Source organism: Folsomia candida, unplaced genomic scaffold (genome assembly GCF_002217175.1).
Source record: "Folsomia candida strain VU population unplaced genomic scaffold, ASM221717v1 Fcan01_Sc004, whole genome shotgun sequence".
Classification (NCBI taxonomy): Eukaryota; Metazoa; Arthropoda; class Collembola; order Entomobryomorpha; family Isotomidae; genus Folsomia; species Folsomia candida.
This window is the reverse complement of record NW_019091196.1, coordinates 10,632,500-10,648,493: the sequence shown is the minus strand read 5'-3', so window position 1 is coordinate 10,648,493 and position 15,994 is coordinate 10,632,500. Positions and strand designations below refer to the sequence as shown.

Here is a 15,994-nt window from a genome sequence, read left to right as displayed (position 1 = left end):
CAACTCGTGTCACAGGTGGACTGTCGGGAAATCTTCGAACTCTTTCAACATGGGGATCCTCTGGTCGGTAAACTGTAAAGTAAACAGTAAAAATATTCAGTATTTTTAAAAAATTGTTAGTTTCGATAATGGCAAACGTGAAATCATTCATATTAATCATTCATACCAATGTATCTCGTCTTATATCTGTGGTTCCCCAAGTCATTTCTGTACCAGTAGACCACATACGTTGGGAGAGCGATGAGACCTTATCATTAAAAAAAACAATGATAAATGATGAATAACCATGTGTCGAACTGTCCAGTAATAAATTCTCATTACATATAAGGTAACATACCCAAAACCAAGTAGATTGAGGAACCCATCACTTCTGGAATTTCAGTCCACCCTTGCCTCCATAACTGTCCCACTGCAATTAAATTTGATAACGTAATTTGAGTTACTATTCCATTACGACTAATTTTCACATTTTCAGGTTGAAAAATTTACTTTAAAATCTGAGAGGGCATTCATTATTTTATTAGACGTATTGTGTGAAATAAAATTGTCTTAATTTTATCAACTTACAAGTTCTTTTTGGAACACGATTGAAGGCCATTCTTGAACGTGGCAGTGGGTGTGGTGTGTGGTGAGAATAATTTTTCAGTCCCAAACTACTTCAGGACAAGGAACATACCCAATTCACAATTATTTTGTTGTTGGAAGTTGGAAGAGAAAGAGAACCAGTTTGATTAAGCCCCGCTGCAGACGAGATTCATCAAAATCACGAAGCCCTTGCGCCGGCAAAGAGACAAATTTTCACTTCTCGGCAGTTCTCGGGCTTTCTTCCAAGTCAGCCAAGCTCATTTTTGTGTTTAAGAGAAAGTCACAAAATTTGTTCACCTGCTGGAATTATTTTCCAATATTTCTTGCTGGTATTTACTTCATTTCATTTTATTTTTACCTAATTACTCCGTAATTGTAATTACTTTGTTTGTGTGCATAAAATTGAGTACTATTGCATATTTATTGCATCATGTTTTAAACTTCCGGTTGCTTTCACTTTGAGTGTACCTTCATTCTGTTACAATTATGATTTGATACCAGTTTTTGTTGTTGTTTTAGGTATAATCAACTGGACCAGGTAATGAATATATTTAAAGACATGGAGGCTAATGGAAAAGAAAGCACACAACCTAAGAAGCCCTGCAGGGCATGTTACGATTTTAAATCTTGGACAAAAATGCAACAAAATGAGCTAGGAAATAAATCGGTTAGTTTGTAAACAATATTTAACAAATAAACTAAATTAGATATGAAATTGGTGATAGAAATGATTTTGGATTTTTGCAGACCCCTTCATCGAATGAAAACCAAAACCCCCACCCTTCTGCTGGATGTCCTCTAGACAAAGATGAACTGGGTCGAAATACATGGGGATTCCTTCATACGATGGCCGCCTATTTTCCCGATACTCCGACTGCAAGGGAGCAAAAGCAAATGACTTATTTTATGAAGTTATTCTCAAAGTATTATCCATGCGATCATTGTGCAGAGGATTTTAGAAGATCGTAAGATGAAAAAAATTGTGACGTTTTGAGATAGAAAGTTCAATTAACTTTAATCGATTTATTGCAGGATTAGGGAATCCCCACCGGAAACAACGACGAGATGGGGCTTTTCTCAGTGGTTATGTCGAATGCACAACCAAGTAAATAAAAAACTTGGAAAGGAAGAATTCGATTGTAATCTAGTCGATCAAAGGTGGAAAGATGGATGGGATGATGGAAGTTGTGGATAATGACGAAATACGAGGAATATAGTGAGATATGGCTATTATTTTTGTTACCCGTTCCATTATTAATTAGATGACGAAATAGATGCTTAAAAATTTATCATGAATTCTAAACTGTATATTTCATGATTGGACCAATTATTTGTCAGGATAAGATCAATGATTAGTATAAAAAAAACCCATAGCCGACTAATTTTATTATTTCTTTGCGTGAATATTATGTGACGAATGTACTTGATGTGTGACATGTCCCTTTCCCTTTTCATCCTTCTCCTTTGACGTTGCTTTGTTAAATGCCATCAAGGTGTGAGATAAATTTTTTACTTGTGCCCCATGAGTATTCACAGCCCCAAAGGCCAATCGTGGATTGAAGCTAGCCGCAACTGTGCTTCGTCGGGATCGTTCTGCTCGAATGCTGGACGCCTGTAAAATTCCGCGAACCTGGTCAGAACCAACTAGTCCTTTAGTGCTCAGTTGATGGTGTGTTTCCACCACTTGATAGTCCTCAGGTTCGGTCATGCTGTAGAATAGACAATTTGTAGAATTTATATTAGAATAGACTTATGTAGTTCATTTTGTGTTTCAACTTACTCGAGGAGCGAGTACTTTATGACGATTCCCTTGTCCTCAAACTTCATAACGGCAAAGTGTAAACAAGCTGCAAACATCTTGAGGAAGAAGACGGCAGACAGGGCAAACATGAATCCTACGGTTGTATATAATCTGGCTGTGAGGTGTACATTAAATGGAAGGGCACAGCTTCCTAGATACTTTTTCTTCGTCTACGAAAAGTAGAAATCTAGTTAAATTTTTACCAAATATTCACCGATTTTAAATAATACCTTTTCGTCTACACAATACTTGTCTACGTCATCGACGTAATTCTTCCAGTCATAATAACCTCGAGGTCCGCAGCATTTAAACTAGAAAGTCGAGTGCTTTTAAGCACCTTCAGCATGAATTATGTTTATATTTTATTCATACCTTCGATTGCATTTTAATCATCCAACTCCTAGATCCTTCTAGCTTCATTGAATTCGAAGTGAAATTACACTCCGACGCGTACGTTTTTCTATCAATGGAATCAAGGGGTAAAAGTTTGCTTCGATTGACAGAGGAACTCCGAGCTTTTAATTCTATAGCATTTCGAACTCGGGCGCTGAAACCTTTCATCTCTTCCATTGCCTTTTTATCATACATCCATTTATTTGGGTGGAGTTTCTTATCCGTAGAAATTATGCCAGGTCTGCAGAGAAAATAAAAATTAGTTCTTAGATTTAAAAAATTTGTTAATTAAATATTTGTTTTACCCGTGAGATTCCTCCAGCTCTGCCTTTTTTTTGTCTTCCTCAAACTTCTCCTCCTCCATGAGCTAGTATTTAATTCAGATGATTAATGGGCTTAATCAATGTGAGCGATAAATTTGTAAATAGGTATGAAATTTTGAATCACCTGGGCATGGACCTGTTATGCGAAATACACATTAGTATTCGTTAACTAACTATAATTAATGGTACTACTATAGGACTACTACTCACTTACTCTTGCGCATGTTGGTTTCGTGCTCCAAGCGTACTGCCAAGCTAATTTTGATGGAGTTAATTAATTAATTATTGGCTTACTTGACTTATGTATAGCATCACGATTTTGCTCTATAATAATAATTCATACCAAGCTCCTTCGTTTCGGAGGGATTGTAAATTTCTGTATATCTTTCTTTATTCTGAATGTAATCGAGCCGATCCTTATACAAATGGTTAACTCCAGCCCCGTCGTACCACATGACCATTGAGAAGAGTAAATTGCATCCGATAAGTCCGAAAAAATCACCATCTTCCAGTTTCACTTTATTTTTGACGTGGTAGACGAAGATTGCGCAAACTGTTTGCCAATAAGTTAAAAAAAATTGACGTGATACTTTTACGATACACAATTATCAGTATGAAATGTAAATAACTTACAAAGAAGACCGATAAATGGACATTGCAAGTTGTACGAGTTATACGCAAGCAGTTCATTTACTGGCTCATACTGGATGAAGAGCTCAGGGTTGAATAAAATTGTGGCAGCATAGCAAAGATATCCGATTTCCAAAAACTGTACAATTATGAAATAATGAAATGTCAGCAAATGTTTTATATGTTTGATGTCAGTAGATCTTACGGCACATAATCCAAATATGACGTAGGAGAAGATGGCGTAATGTTTTAAAAATTTTGGGAGCTTTTTCGCCCCTTCTGTTTCCGTACGTCGTCGAAGTTTCGGCGGAGGTTCTTCTTCTTCCGGAACAATAATTTTGACGGAAACGTGGTCATTAAATTGTGTTTCCATTTTGTTGTAAATAAAAACGATGCCCACTTTTCATAATTTTGGTGTTATGATATTATGTAGATTTAAAACCATCCAGTAAGCCATACTGACTGATTGTTATGTGTTGTCAATGCAATTGTGGAAATAAAATTTTTAATTAAAAGTCTTGTTGTATAAGCAACAAAATTTTGGAACGATTCTCTAAATTGTTGTAAAAGTTCGCTTTATTTACGACACGTTAGTATAACTCAATGCATTAGTAGAATTAGTATGTATGTATATGCTACATATTTTCATCAAATTTTCAAAATCTCCTCATTATTGTTATTATTATTATTACTATTATTAGAATTATCGAAAGCAGTTTCTCGCTCTTTTTCCTTACTCTCCTCCGTTTTGTAGGACTGTTGCAAGGCATAAAACGCTTTTTGAAATCGCTTCCTCTCGCTGGAAACTAGCGGCAGACTACAACTCCCCCATAAGAAAAGCCTTTCTCTATTTTGAAAAATACTTCTAAAATACTCTGGTCCCAATGCACCCTGGGTAGAACCTGCACTAATTTTGATAATGAGATCAATTAAATTTGAAGGATAAATATCCTCCGCACTGCTATCATCGTGTTCAGACAGGTTGAAACATTTACCACCGTATTCTGGATGTCGAATGAACATGTTTCTACCCCCTGTTTTTCGTACAATACTATTCTCTCCAAAAATTATGTACGGCATTTGCGGAAATTGGGTATAATTTTTAATCAGGTCCATTACTTCGTCTCGCCTAAAATGTGAGGATGCTCGATAGGCTTCATCTCCTTGCATAAAATGGGTCAACAGGATGACAACGTTGCAAGAAAATTTGTCAAATAGCCTCGAATTTAGGAGATTTATGGCCTGGAGTGACTTTACAAATGGTCCGTTCGCGTCTGTGAGCCGTTCATCGTCAAATCGACCCACGATCAGGACCACGTTAGGAATACAGTGACTTAGTTCTCGGTCCGTATCCATGTACTTTTTTAGGGTGGCGATCACTTTGGTGTCCCAAACTGCGTTGAGGGGATTTCCAACTCCGGGGGTGTCGATCAGCTTCAAATTTCGTTGAGAGTGAAAGTTTGTGCTAAACTCGTGGATCGAGTTTGTCCCTTCGACCGGAGAAACGCTGGCAATTTCTCGATGATTAAAGAGACAGTTTATCTGGAGGGAGAATTCATCATTAAATAATTACTCTGACAATTTTGTGCTTGTGTTTTTTTTGTACCGTTGTCGATTTGCCACAATTGGGAGGTCCAAGCACCAGAATGTATGCATTATTCGTGCTGTTCGGATGTCTTGGGTGCGGTCGTTGAAGAAATAGTCGTTTTCGAACAGGAGCTTTTGGGGGTTTATCCCTGTTGAAATTAATTATAGCTGTAGTTAATTTTTAATAATTTAAGTATGATTTGGTCATAAAACGGTAGATATTTAGACTCACATTATTATTGGAAACGCATATGATGTGAGATGAGATTATGGACTAAAATACTTTGAAAACAATCCTGCCAATTCATATGATACTTTCTGATGGATATGATTAAAAGATTGTTTTTCAAAGAATTCCTGATGCATTCATCCCGATCGATTGACGCCAACATTTTATCATGACCATGATTAAGACATGTCACACACGGATAGATATCGACGTTATCTTTGCCGCATTCGTGTCAATGCCGTCGTGTTATAAAGTGTTATTTGGAGTTAATGAAATGATAAGGAAATTGATAAGTCTTCTGCAACGGAGAAATAATACGTGTATTTGTTCATGATGAGAAAATAATGCAAATATTATTGGTAGTATGGATGGTGACATATTTTAGATAAATATTCCGCTTATAATTTATTACACGCCTTGCGACTCGCGACAATTAAAATTCACAATACTGAGAAATATCAATAAGAATGCCAAAAAATGTGATAATTTAGAAGCACTTTCGGTGAACGATGGCTGGGCCTGATTCATCGTACTCTTGCTTGGAGATCCACATTTGTTGGAAGGTGGACAACGAAGCCAAGATGGACCCTCCGATCCAGACGGAGTATCTAGAACAAAGTATCTCACATTAATCATGGTGAAATACTCACATTTCTCCGAGTCGGAATTTACCACATATGTATGTGGTAAATCATCTTTCTCCACTACTACTTCTCACACAACAACAGCAACAACTTTGATTTTCTTTTGCTACATTTTGTACGTTAGTTTTGTTTGGGTAAGAATGGAGGGGGACGAGTCATTTTCGGATGACGACGGTTTCGTCACAACTCAGAAGAGGACGATGCGGAGGGCGACACCGAAGATGGTTGAGAAAAAGGCGAAATTAGTGAAAGCCGGTCCATCTACGGATGCTGCTAAATCTAAGCCGTTAGTTTTTAGTTTCTTCCTCCTCCTACCCCCCACTACTTTGTACTTAATGTTTAATCAATATTTCCAATTTGTGTTGTTAGTTCCACCGCAAAAACTGCTACCCCTGATCCTACCAAACATTTGGCCGTGGAGACTACGAGAGCCGCAAATTGTGCCGAAGGGGAATTAAATCCCCGTGGAACGAAGGACAAGGAGAAGAGAAAGTCGGAAACCGCTACAAGTCTCGCCCGTGAAGACCGGACTTTCCAACCCGTACATTGGTCCTACATTTCTGATGAGGAGGAGATGGAAGTGGAGGAGAAAGAAATGCGACCCAGGGATGGGAGGGGGATTATTTATAGAGATGGGGATTTGGCTGAAGAGTTCCAAATAAGATACGTGGCTTCATCGGATGTGAGAAGTGGCACAACGGTCAAAGGTAATATACCACTTGCATGATAATGATTAACGCATACTACATAATAGTATTATCATATTATATAGATGAGGGGGTCGATAAAATCAGAAAGACGATTCTTCGGTTGGTTGGGCTAGCCCCGATTGAAACCAACTCGCCTGACCACAATGTTTTTGAAGCGTCCCCACAACTAGTTTTGACCCAGGAGGAACAAGGGTTGACCCCTGAACAGAGGGAGGTTCTCTTATCAGGAGATTTTCCGCAGAGGAGGTCGTGTTGGCGTAGATGACAAACCGGACTGGTTTTTAATTATTCACAAAGCCCCCACCACCGGGCTAATTCATTTATGTTTGGAGGCACCTGATTCAAGTAGAGGATATGTTTTCTATTCAGCTTTAAGGCTTTGTACGAAACCAAGTAAGTATAGTTAAGGTGGATATGTGCTATATCTGTGATATATGTTTAAGTAAGCTGTCATCCTCCTAAATCAGATTGTTATCAATACAACCAAACTCTCTCAAGTGATGTCCTCCCCAAATGCATTCAACATCGATTCAGTCGCATTTATACCATGGTGAAAGTGACTGACTACAATAGGAGGGACGTGTTGGTTCTTCTTCACATGAAGCCAGCAATATCTGTAGCGCAAAATGCATCCAAGCAGGAGAAAGACGAACAGACTGAACTGTATCTTCAAAACTTAATTACCACCTACAAAGGGTGGAAAAGGTATTGTGCCACGGAGGGTCTATCAATTCGACCAATCCCCAAATGTATATTAATACACCACTTTTCCAACGAAGGCGAGGCTCTAAGGATGCTGTCATTTGAATCGGTTAGTGAAATTATCTCGTAATGAGTAATGAGCATACCCCGGACAAATATTTTTTTATCCTACCCTACTCGTGTTGAGCTCAACATGAGTAGGGTAGGATAAAAAAATATTTGTCCGGGGTATGGTAATGAGTAATGAGTAGTGATTTCATCATTATTATTATGCATTTTTAGACCATCGGTATGTTTATCAAACTGGTCTCCGGATCTCAACCCATCATCAATTTGGATGATTTGATCCCCTTGTGTTACGGAATGGAGAGTGAGATTGATGCACGACTTAAGGAGTTGGGTATGGAGCTCAAGATTCGTCGCCACTTAACACCGACGGAGAGGAAGAAGGTCAAGTACCCATTTCCGGGAGAATATCTTCTTGAAACAGTAGGGGTAACACAACAGCAAGAGGAGAAAGGGAAGACCTTTTTGTATACCATCATGAGTCGAGATATGTGGTATTTCGGCTGGAGCAACACCCCCGATTTCAAAAAGCGCTTGGACTCAGCAGGGGGGACTGATGGTGCTAGGGAGTACAAACGCATTACAGATAAGAGACAGAAAGATAGACAATTGGAGATCGAGGGACTGAAACAGAGAGATATAGAGTTAGATAGAGCAGAGGATTTATGTATCTATCCACCCCCACTTAAGGCTCCTACCGTGACCCCCTACCTTGTCGCTAACTGTGAGGATGATGATACGAAGAACATCAAGACCAAGACCATCGAAGCTAAGATGATAATAGCTGGATATATTGCATATTTGTTAGGATTGCGTAATCCTATTCGTCCTAATTCTGATATAGGTTACTCTGTTAATAAATGTGTATCTATTAGTTTAGTCGATTCTACTTCATGGGGCGAAATTTGTGAATTTGTGAAGTTATTCTGGGGATTTGAACCAATGTTGGAAAAATACGAAGGAAGTTAAATTTTGCTAATGTTATACGCCATTCATAAAATAAATAAATAAAAATCATACTTCCTCTCTGGGGGAGCGATGATCTTAATCTTCATCGAAGTTGGGGCCTGTTAATTTGATCAAATTTGTTATTAATTTTGTTTTTTTAGTTATGCTCTCGATTAGTTATACGCTTTTTAAACGAATTATTGAAAGTTCGTACCAAGGCCACAATCTCCTTCTGCATGCGGTCAGCAATGCCTGGGTACATTGAAGTACCTCCGGAGAGGACGGTGTTGGCGTAGAGGTCCTGAAAAGTTCAAAAATTATTGAGTTAAAAAGGTGCAATTCGATAGCTTTTTGAAATATGTGTTATACAATATGCGATTAGTTTTGTATGTACCTTTCGGATGTCGAGGTCGCACTTCATGATGGAGTTGTAAGTGGTCTCGTGAATTCCGGCGCTTTCCATTCCCAAGAAGGAAGGTTGGAAGAGGGCTTCTGGGCAACGGAATCGCTCATTTCCAATCGTGATGACTTGTCCGTCCGGAAGTTCGTAGGACTTTTCGAGGGACGATGAGCTCGCAGCGGTGGCCATTTCTTGGTCAAAGTCAAGAGCGACATAGCACAACTTCTCCTTGATGTCACGAACGATTTCTCGTTCGGCCGTGGTGGTGAAGGTGTATCCACGCTCGGTAAGAATCTTCATCAGGTAGTCGGTCAAGTCTCGGCCTGTTGAAGATGTGAACAAAAGTCATGAGATGATATAATTTTGAGTATAATACTCGCATGAAAAACATAAGTTTGTATAAATACCGGCAAGGTCCAAACGGAGCATGGCGTGGGGAAGGGCGTATCCCTCGTAGATTGGAACGGTGTGGGTGACACCATCTCCAGAGTCAAGCACGATACCGGTGGTACGACCAGAAGCATAGAGGGAAAGGACGGCTTGGATGGAAACGTACATCGCAGGGCTATTGAGTATTTTAAAAAAGGTTTAAATGCTGTTAAAAATCGGTAAATATTCACTCAAGCTCTCACCAGTTGAAGGTCTCGAACATGATTTGGGTCATCTTCTCCCTGTTGGCCTTGGGGTTCATGGGGGCTTCGGTGAGGAGGACTGGGTGTTCCTCTGGAGCAACTCGGAGCTCATTGTAGAAGGTGTGATGCCAGATTTTCTCCATGTCGTCCCAGTTGGTGACAACGCCGTGCTCGATGGGGTACTTCAAAGTCAGGATTCCTCGCTTGGATTGGGCTTCATCTCCGACGTACGAGTCCTTCTGACCCATGCCGACCATAACTCCCTGCAAGAAATGCCATATAAATATTTTTGGCAATTTTTTCTTGGCGAGTTGCCCTTAAGAAAAAACTGACCTGGTGACGGGGTCGTCCAACGATGGAAGGAAACACGGCCCTTGGAGCGTCATCCCCAGCAAATCCAGCCTTGCACATGCCGGATCCATTGTCAATGACCAAAGCTGCAACTTCGTCGTCACACATTTTGATTGATTTATATTGCGTACAAACGAGGAATAATTGACTCGAGTATCCAACAAAGCCTGACCACCAACTAAGACCGACATGGGAGATGCAATCCCTTTATAACGGGGACACGAGATTCCACGAAATGCTTGTGAAAGTTGTAAGGAGAACTCTGGTTGGATTCAGGACAATGGGTTATTCTCGGGAAGATAAGTAAACACGGCTTATCAGGACAGGATGAAGGTCTCGTCCAACCAATTACTGCCTCTCATTTATCACCTTACCGTATATGGACATAATTTACTCCAGGTCGTCTCTGTCATCTTTTTTTTGCGAATGTTCATGTTTACTCTGATGGAGAGCAGTTAAATACATATGCGAATGAATGATGTGGTGTGATGGCGTAACTGGGGCCATCCGTTCGGCATGGAATTTATGATATGTACATGAACATGAAACGAAGAATGGCGAATATTTGTGTGTGCCAATCAATCCTTATCCTGGAATTGTGAGTGAAAGCCGTGTAACATTTAAAAATGATGTATACACGTAAGTCCTTTAATGCGCGATATGATGCAAGTTATTCAACTGAGGATGAGTTCAGTTACATATTTTTGCGAAGTGGAAGTTGTATGTAGCAGTGCAAATTAAATATTAAGTTTACTCGGCAGACAATAATATTCATATGTTCAAATTAAATTCATGGCATATTTCTAAACTGGATACATGTATCTTATCTCGCATCTTTTAATTGGTATCACCTGCACCACTCGCAGTTTGTGAGTGAATCATTTATCCTTAATGCACATAACTAATTACTGCATTCCACTTTTAAGTACTCTAAATCAAGTTGCATATTTTTAACAGAATTACAAAAATTGATATTTCTGTGAAAATATATTTAAATTAAGTTTTTCTCCCTTTAATATTTAGCTGTGATACAGATCTGTCAAAACGATAAATACATTCATAAAACATGTATTAAGATAAAGCTCGTTAAAAACCTCGTGAGTATGTGTTATACTTAAAACAAACGTGTACACAATTTAGCACAGATATAACTTTCATATACATATTTTAAATGCCTTACATGCTTTAAAGTCTTTGTAAATTAAAATACGTAAAGGTTTTCACATGCATTAGAGAGAGAGAAACAGGTCAGTAGATAATGTCCCAAGATCTACCACCAAGTACCAACCCATGCCCAACTACGTAACAATTCTACAATTTAAACAATTAAAAGTTTGCATTGTGGTTTGCCATAATTGCATACGCGAGACTTTCAAATATTTCGAGAATTCAAAATGCTTCTGATTGATCTCATACTGATGTCGCAAGGATGCAAGAATTCACTACCATCCATCGCTGCACAAATTACTGCACATTCTCAGGATATCATTTATTGTTATCATTTATTTATTTAATTAGTTGACTCATTTGATTCTTGTCACAATAACATTACATATAGGTGATTAGACTATTTACGACGACTACTAGACTGTCTCGTGTAGCATTGTCTTAGCATAAACATCGTCTGATATTTACACACTTCCTTTCGATTCGATTGTCAAATTACGCAAGTTTATGTCAAAAGAAAAAAATACAAGCATTTATTACACGCATTTAAGTATTTTCAAAAAATTCAAAGTCTACAACATTTAATTTCTTTTGTGTACTGCTGAGTAGCATTTAATTAGCTAGTTGTTGGCATTACACTACGTACATACGTCATATGCATGTACATAAGTAGATCTATGTATGTATATGGCTTTCGATGATGGCGGATGGATAGCATTGCATTTTTTTCTTTGTTGACCATTCTCCCATTAAAATACATAATTTGACCTAAAAACAAAGTTGCAATAAAGAGCAAGTAATAATACGTAGGGAGGAAATATTAGTCCCATTTTTACAACTGTTTGAATAAAATTCTATTATCAAGGCATCAAGGCGCATTATGTGCAGGGGCAACTTTTCAACGTATATGTACATACATACATACGTCTTTCAAACGATGTGACAACAACGGCTTGATTTTTACTCAGGGATAAAACAGGTTATCCTATTTTTGCATACTGATAGCACCTCATATTGGCAATTTAGAAGTAGTTGGTAGAATAATTAACTCTATATAAGTACGTACATACACATGTGCAAAGGTGGTAATGCGAAATAATAAGATCGTTTAAAATAGTATATGGCAAATAACATCACATGCCTACATATTTATTAGTAGATTTATGCCCAAGGCAGCCATTTGAACTGCAAGGTTTTTCATTACATAATGATCTGGGTGACAATACTTTATTGAAATGCTGATTGCCATTTATTTATGATTGCGAATCAAGTTATTACAGAAAATGAGCAATAATTTCACTGCTTGATCAAACCTAATAAATTTTGATCAGTACAATTTCACCTGAATGTCAAGAATTATTTATTATGCAAGTCAGCTCAATTCGGATTTTGAGAACGAGTTTAGTTCACAAGTCCATGACCATACTAACAAAAAACTACACGTGCATGTGACTCTTCAACTATTGACAGACAGCAATTCAGTTTTCGTCATATATAGTCTTTCTATGAGATTTTCCTACTTTGATTATGTTATTATGCAGTTGCTGAGACCAATTTAAACCTGCTTTACAAATATTTTTTATTTGATTTACACAGCAAAACTCGCTCGTTTACTTTCACTACTAGACATATGTACATTGTTAGTATTGCAGTAAACTGCATTATTAATTAAAATTTATATATGTATCTACAAGCTTCTGACTTGTCTGGGTTCGTAGCAGTTAGTGCAATTAACGAATAAAATGAAACGTAATGCAAGTTGCACTTGCACTTTCTTGCAGAAAAATTCTTTATAGAGAAAGTTAGATCAAGATCATAGAGCCAATTACAACACCTTCTATCTCATTAAAACAATGCACCATTCTGCACTTTTGACAATTGCATTGCATTATAAATAGCTGTCATTGAGATTAAAATTGGGAGTAGTGACTATTTTTATACAAACACTAATAAATAAATATACGTCCCACCAAATGCAACTTAATTATAGAGGGAGTTGGTGAATTGTTAGGTATTTATTTATACTTCTTTATGTATCTACATCCTGTAAAATGAAATAAAAAGTGCATGGCACGTGCCTCCCCAGCCTTAAAATATAAGTAAATACTCGTGTATAAGAAGCAATAGCGAATTATATTATTCCTTAAATGGCACAATGCGCGTGACCTCGTTATTAAAAGTCGTCAAGAATTCTAAACGTTTCACGTGCAAAAAACATCTCATGATAATAAGACGTTTGAAATTTCATTAATAATATTTATGCCGTGATATAATGCAACAAATTATTATTTCGCATCTCTTTTTTTTCTTTGAGATGCAATGACAAACATGAAACAAAGTTTTTAAAAATGAAAACACAAACGCTCTCATGGCCAGGACATATTTCTCCTTTTTAAACATCTCGTATATTTGGATACGCTTGACTTTGAAGACTTATCAGCAAATCTTAAATAATCGAATTGTCTTGTTTGATCATTTACTTTACAGCAAGGCTTTGCCACTACTGCTCACCTCACCCTCAGAGATTTTGATTTGGTTCGATTGTAGATAATTGTAAATTGGAATGGCAATGAGTAAGGCCACGTGAACGATTTGAAAGCTTGAATACGTACATAAATGCTGACTAAATAACGTAATGAATAGAGTGACCATGAATCAGACATGACATAGAACATTATTTTATTACATGGATGAGAAGGACATAATAGTGGTGACGACGACGAACGACGGAGGGGATAGTTTTTCTTTCAAGATTTATAATTGTACCAACAACCAACCAAGTTATTTTTACGTACTTGGTTAAACAACATGGTTAGGTATTACATAAGTAAAGTCATGATCATGTGAACTGCCAAGCGTTATTATAAATAATGTAGAAACGATGATTAAATATAGTTGGAGTAGTTAAAGTGAGAGAGCAAATTCAAATATTAAGCTCAACTAACTATTAAATATTCAAGATTTGAAACCTAATCTACTTCAATTCTCACCAACATTTATTTCAGAGTTACGAGTCAATTTAATCAGCAAAAGGGTAGAAATTTTTTAGATAATCTTGTCACGTCATGTGCATATATGTCACACCATTTTACTGTCTACATCGCAATAATATTTCAAATCTTTGAGCAACTTTTAATGAAATCCGCTTATCATCATCGAAGTTCACTTTTATAAATGCATTTCAATAAGTTATGGCTTCATGAGCATATGTAACGATACATATGCAACCAACAACTGATAAGACTGCATGACTTACTGCGTGACACTGTAGGGTTTGAATATCTTTGACAATTTGAAATTCTTCAAAGTTTGAGAATTAAAGTTATCTATGCTGGTTGGTGGATGGATATGGGTATGTGATTTCCTATGGCATGTTTTTTTACGATAATAAAATTTAAAGAAATGAAATTATAAGGATTGGCCTATTTCACGATTTGAATTACATTCTCGTTTCTACTGCCTTTACTTTTATCGATATATTCGATTAATGATTGAAATGATGATGATGATGATGAAATTTTGTGTTGGTTTCGCTCAGGGATGTAGTAATTAATGCGGAATAGATGGAAATTATTGGTTGGTACATACATAAGTACATCGATGATCACCAACAAATATCATGACTAAATGTCCACTCATTTCTTCTTAGCCTGCAAAAATAACTTATTTAAATAAGAATAAAACATGAATGACATGACATGGCAAACGTACATATGTACTTGTCTTCATTGTCAAACCTCACTGCATGCATCCCATTAAAATATTTAAATAGTGGATATCAAATATTTAATTTTTCTATAATTTCAATTTAATTTGAGATAATAATTTTACAATAAAGTAACTGGTCAGCTTACAGAAAGGATAACGATGAAATGCAGAAACAGCGATGAAATACAAATTTCAATCTTATAAGTAAGCATAATAGTTATGAGAATTAAATTAAAAAGGGAACGAGTTTTTTTCCACCTCGATAAATAAACAGAAAAACACAATGGGATCGTTAATTGAAATGATTGGAAATATATGTACATATATTTATTCTGGTAATTCACGTAAAAAATAAATTATTAAATTAGCAACAGACTTATTGTTATTGGTTAGAGACAGAAAAAAACCTGTTGGCTTAAATTCATGATTCGTAATTTTGCATTTGAATGTATGTTAAATTGAAAATGAAATGTAGTTTAAATTAGAAAATTTCAAAATTTCAAATTTACATATTAGCAAATCTTGACCAAAAGTGGTGAAAAATTGGCCATAATTTGAAAATTATTAGTAATTTATACTCCAAAAGTGTATGGGTTGGGCAAGACGCATAAACATATTGGTAAGCCATTCATGTAATGAATTTTTTATTTATTTAATATGACACGCTCAAACTATATGAAACATTAATTTCCTCCTTTAAAATTTGTATGATATCCAAAATCCATTAAAATCAGCATATGTAAAACTTAAAAGCCCATGAATCCTACCAACTAACACAACCTTGCATACAAAAAGACAATATAATCAACTATCTGATAAATAATTACTTTGCAGCTTATTTTACCTCGCTTCATTTAAGTACCTTGATTTTTTGCATGCTAAATGTAAGTACAGCAGGCCAATAAAATTTGCAAAAATCTTCTTGAAATACCAAGTCGGTCCACTACTACAGTCTGCATTACAAAAAGAATTTGTATTGTTATAATATCAACACATTTTTGATCAAGGTATGTCTGCAGATTTATAAGTATGTTGGTCGGGTGGTTGTTGTATACTTATGTTGGTATCATGTCTTTGCAGCATGTGTGTGCACATCCCATCAGTTATTTAATTCCCTT

At 36.7% G+C, this 15,994-nt stretch overlaps 4 protein-coding genes across 5 annotated transcripts; 2 read left to right on the top strand and 2 right to left on the bottom strand.

Annotated features, from left to right (window-relative positions):
* The first annotated feature begins 758 nt into the window (after positions 1-758).
* Positions 759-4,247, top strand: LOC110848236 (FAD-linked sulfhydryl oxidase ALR). The gene is made up of 4 exons (XM_022095403.2): positions 759-914; positions 1,105-1,252; positions 1,333-1,550; positions 1,618-4,247. Exons 2-4 carry the CDS (start codon positions 1,127-1,129, stop codon positions 1,778-1,780), a joined length of 507 nt encoding a protein of 168 aa, XP_021951095.1. The 5' UTR covers positions 759-914; positions 1,105-1,126; the 3' UTR covers positions 1,781-4,247.
* A 39-nt stretch (positions 4,248-4,286) lies between these two features.
* LOC110848234 lies at positions 4,287-5,688 on the bottom strand. The gene is made up of 3 exons (XM_022095397.2): positions 5,552-5,688; positions 5,339-5,468; positions 4,287-5,274 (listed from the first exon to the last, which is right to left on the bottom strand). Coding segments are annotated over exons 1-3 (1,026 nt in total). The 5' UTR covers positions 5,554-5,688; the 3' UTR covers positions 4,287-4,380.
* A 237-nt stretch (positions 5,689-5,925) lies between these two features.
* LOC110848841 (actin-3) lies at positions 5,926-10,196 on the bottom strand. The gene is made up of 7 exons (XM_022096169.2): positions 9,984-10,196; positions 9,651-9,913; positions 9,426-9,583; positions 9,013-9,341; positions 8,833-8,919; positions 8,691-8,737; positions 5,926-6,156 (listed from the first exon to the last, which is right to left on the bottom strand). Exons 1-7 carry the CDS (start codon positions 10,107-10,109, stop codon positions 6,036-6,038), a joined length of 1,131 nt encoding a protein of 376 aa, XP_021951861.1. The 5' UTR covers positions 10,110-10,196; the 3' UTR covers positions 5,926-6,035.
* LOC110848842 lies at positions 6,156-8,724 on the top strand. 2 transcript variants are annotated; one of them, XM_035850819.1, is made up of 5 exons: positions 6,156-6,478; positions 6,562-6,899; positions 6,965-7,295; positions 7,370-7,713; positions 7,887-8,724. In XM_035850819.1, exons 4-5 carry the CDS (start codon positions 7,450-7,452, stop codon positions 8,637-8,639), a joined length of 1,017 nt encoding a protein of 338 aa, XP_035706712.1. In that variant the 5' UTR covers positions 6,156-6,478; positions 6,562-6,899; positions 6,965-7,295; positions 7,370-7,449; the 3' UTR covers positions 8,640-8,724. The 2 variants fall into 2 exon arrangements, with proteins under 2 accessions (XP_035706712.1, XP_035706713.1); XM_035850820.1 differs by having other exon boundaries at positions 7,887-8,306.
* Positions 10,197-15,994: the final 5,798 nt, after the last annotated feature.

Bases quoted from the DNA above. Each gene is read 5' to 3' on its own strand.
- LOC110848842 (XM_035850819.1), top strand. From the start codon at position 7,450: ATGGTGAAAGTGACTGACTACAATAGGAGGGACGTGTTGGTTCTTCTT. The intron at 7,714-7,886 runs GTTAGTGAAATT...ATGCATTTTTAG, and splicing joins GGATGCTGTCATTTGAATCG to ACCATCGGTATGTTTATCAA.
- LOC110848234 (XM_022095397.2), bottom strand. The intron at 5,275-5,338 runs GTACAAAAAAAA...TTCTCCCTCCAG, and splicing joins ATTGTGGCAAATCGACAACG to ATAAACTGTCTCTTTAATCA.
- LOC110848841 (XM_022096169.2), bottom strand. From the start codon at position 10,109: ATGTGTGACGACGAAGTTGCAGCTTTGGTCATTGACAATGGATCCGGC. The intron at 9,342-9,425 runs GTATTTATACAA...CATCTTCAACAG, and splicing joins GCTCCGTTTGGACCTTGCCG to GCCGAGACTTGACCGACTAC. The intron at 6,157-8,690 runs GTATGATTTTTA...ACTTTGTTCTAG, and splicing joins ATCGCTCCCCCAGAGAGGAA to ATACTCCGTCTGGATCGGAG.
- LOC110848236 (XM_022095403.2), top strand. From the start codon at position 1,127: ATGAATATATTTAAAGACATGGAGGCTAATGGAAAAGAAAGCACACAA. The intron at 1,253-1,332 runs GTTAGTTTGTAA...GGATTTTTGCAG, and splicing joins ATGAGCTAGGAAATAAATCG to ACCCCTTCATCGAATGAAAA. The intron at 1,551-1,617 runs GTAAGATGAAAA...GATTTATTGCAG, and splicing joins GCAGAGGATTTTAGAAGATC to GATTAGGGAATCCCCACCGG.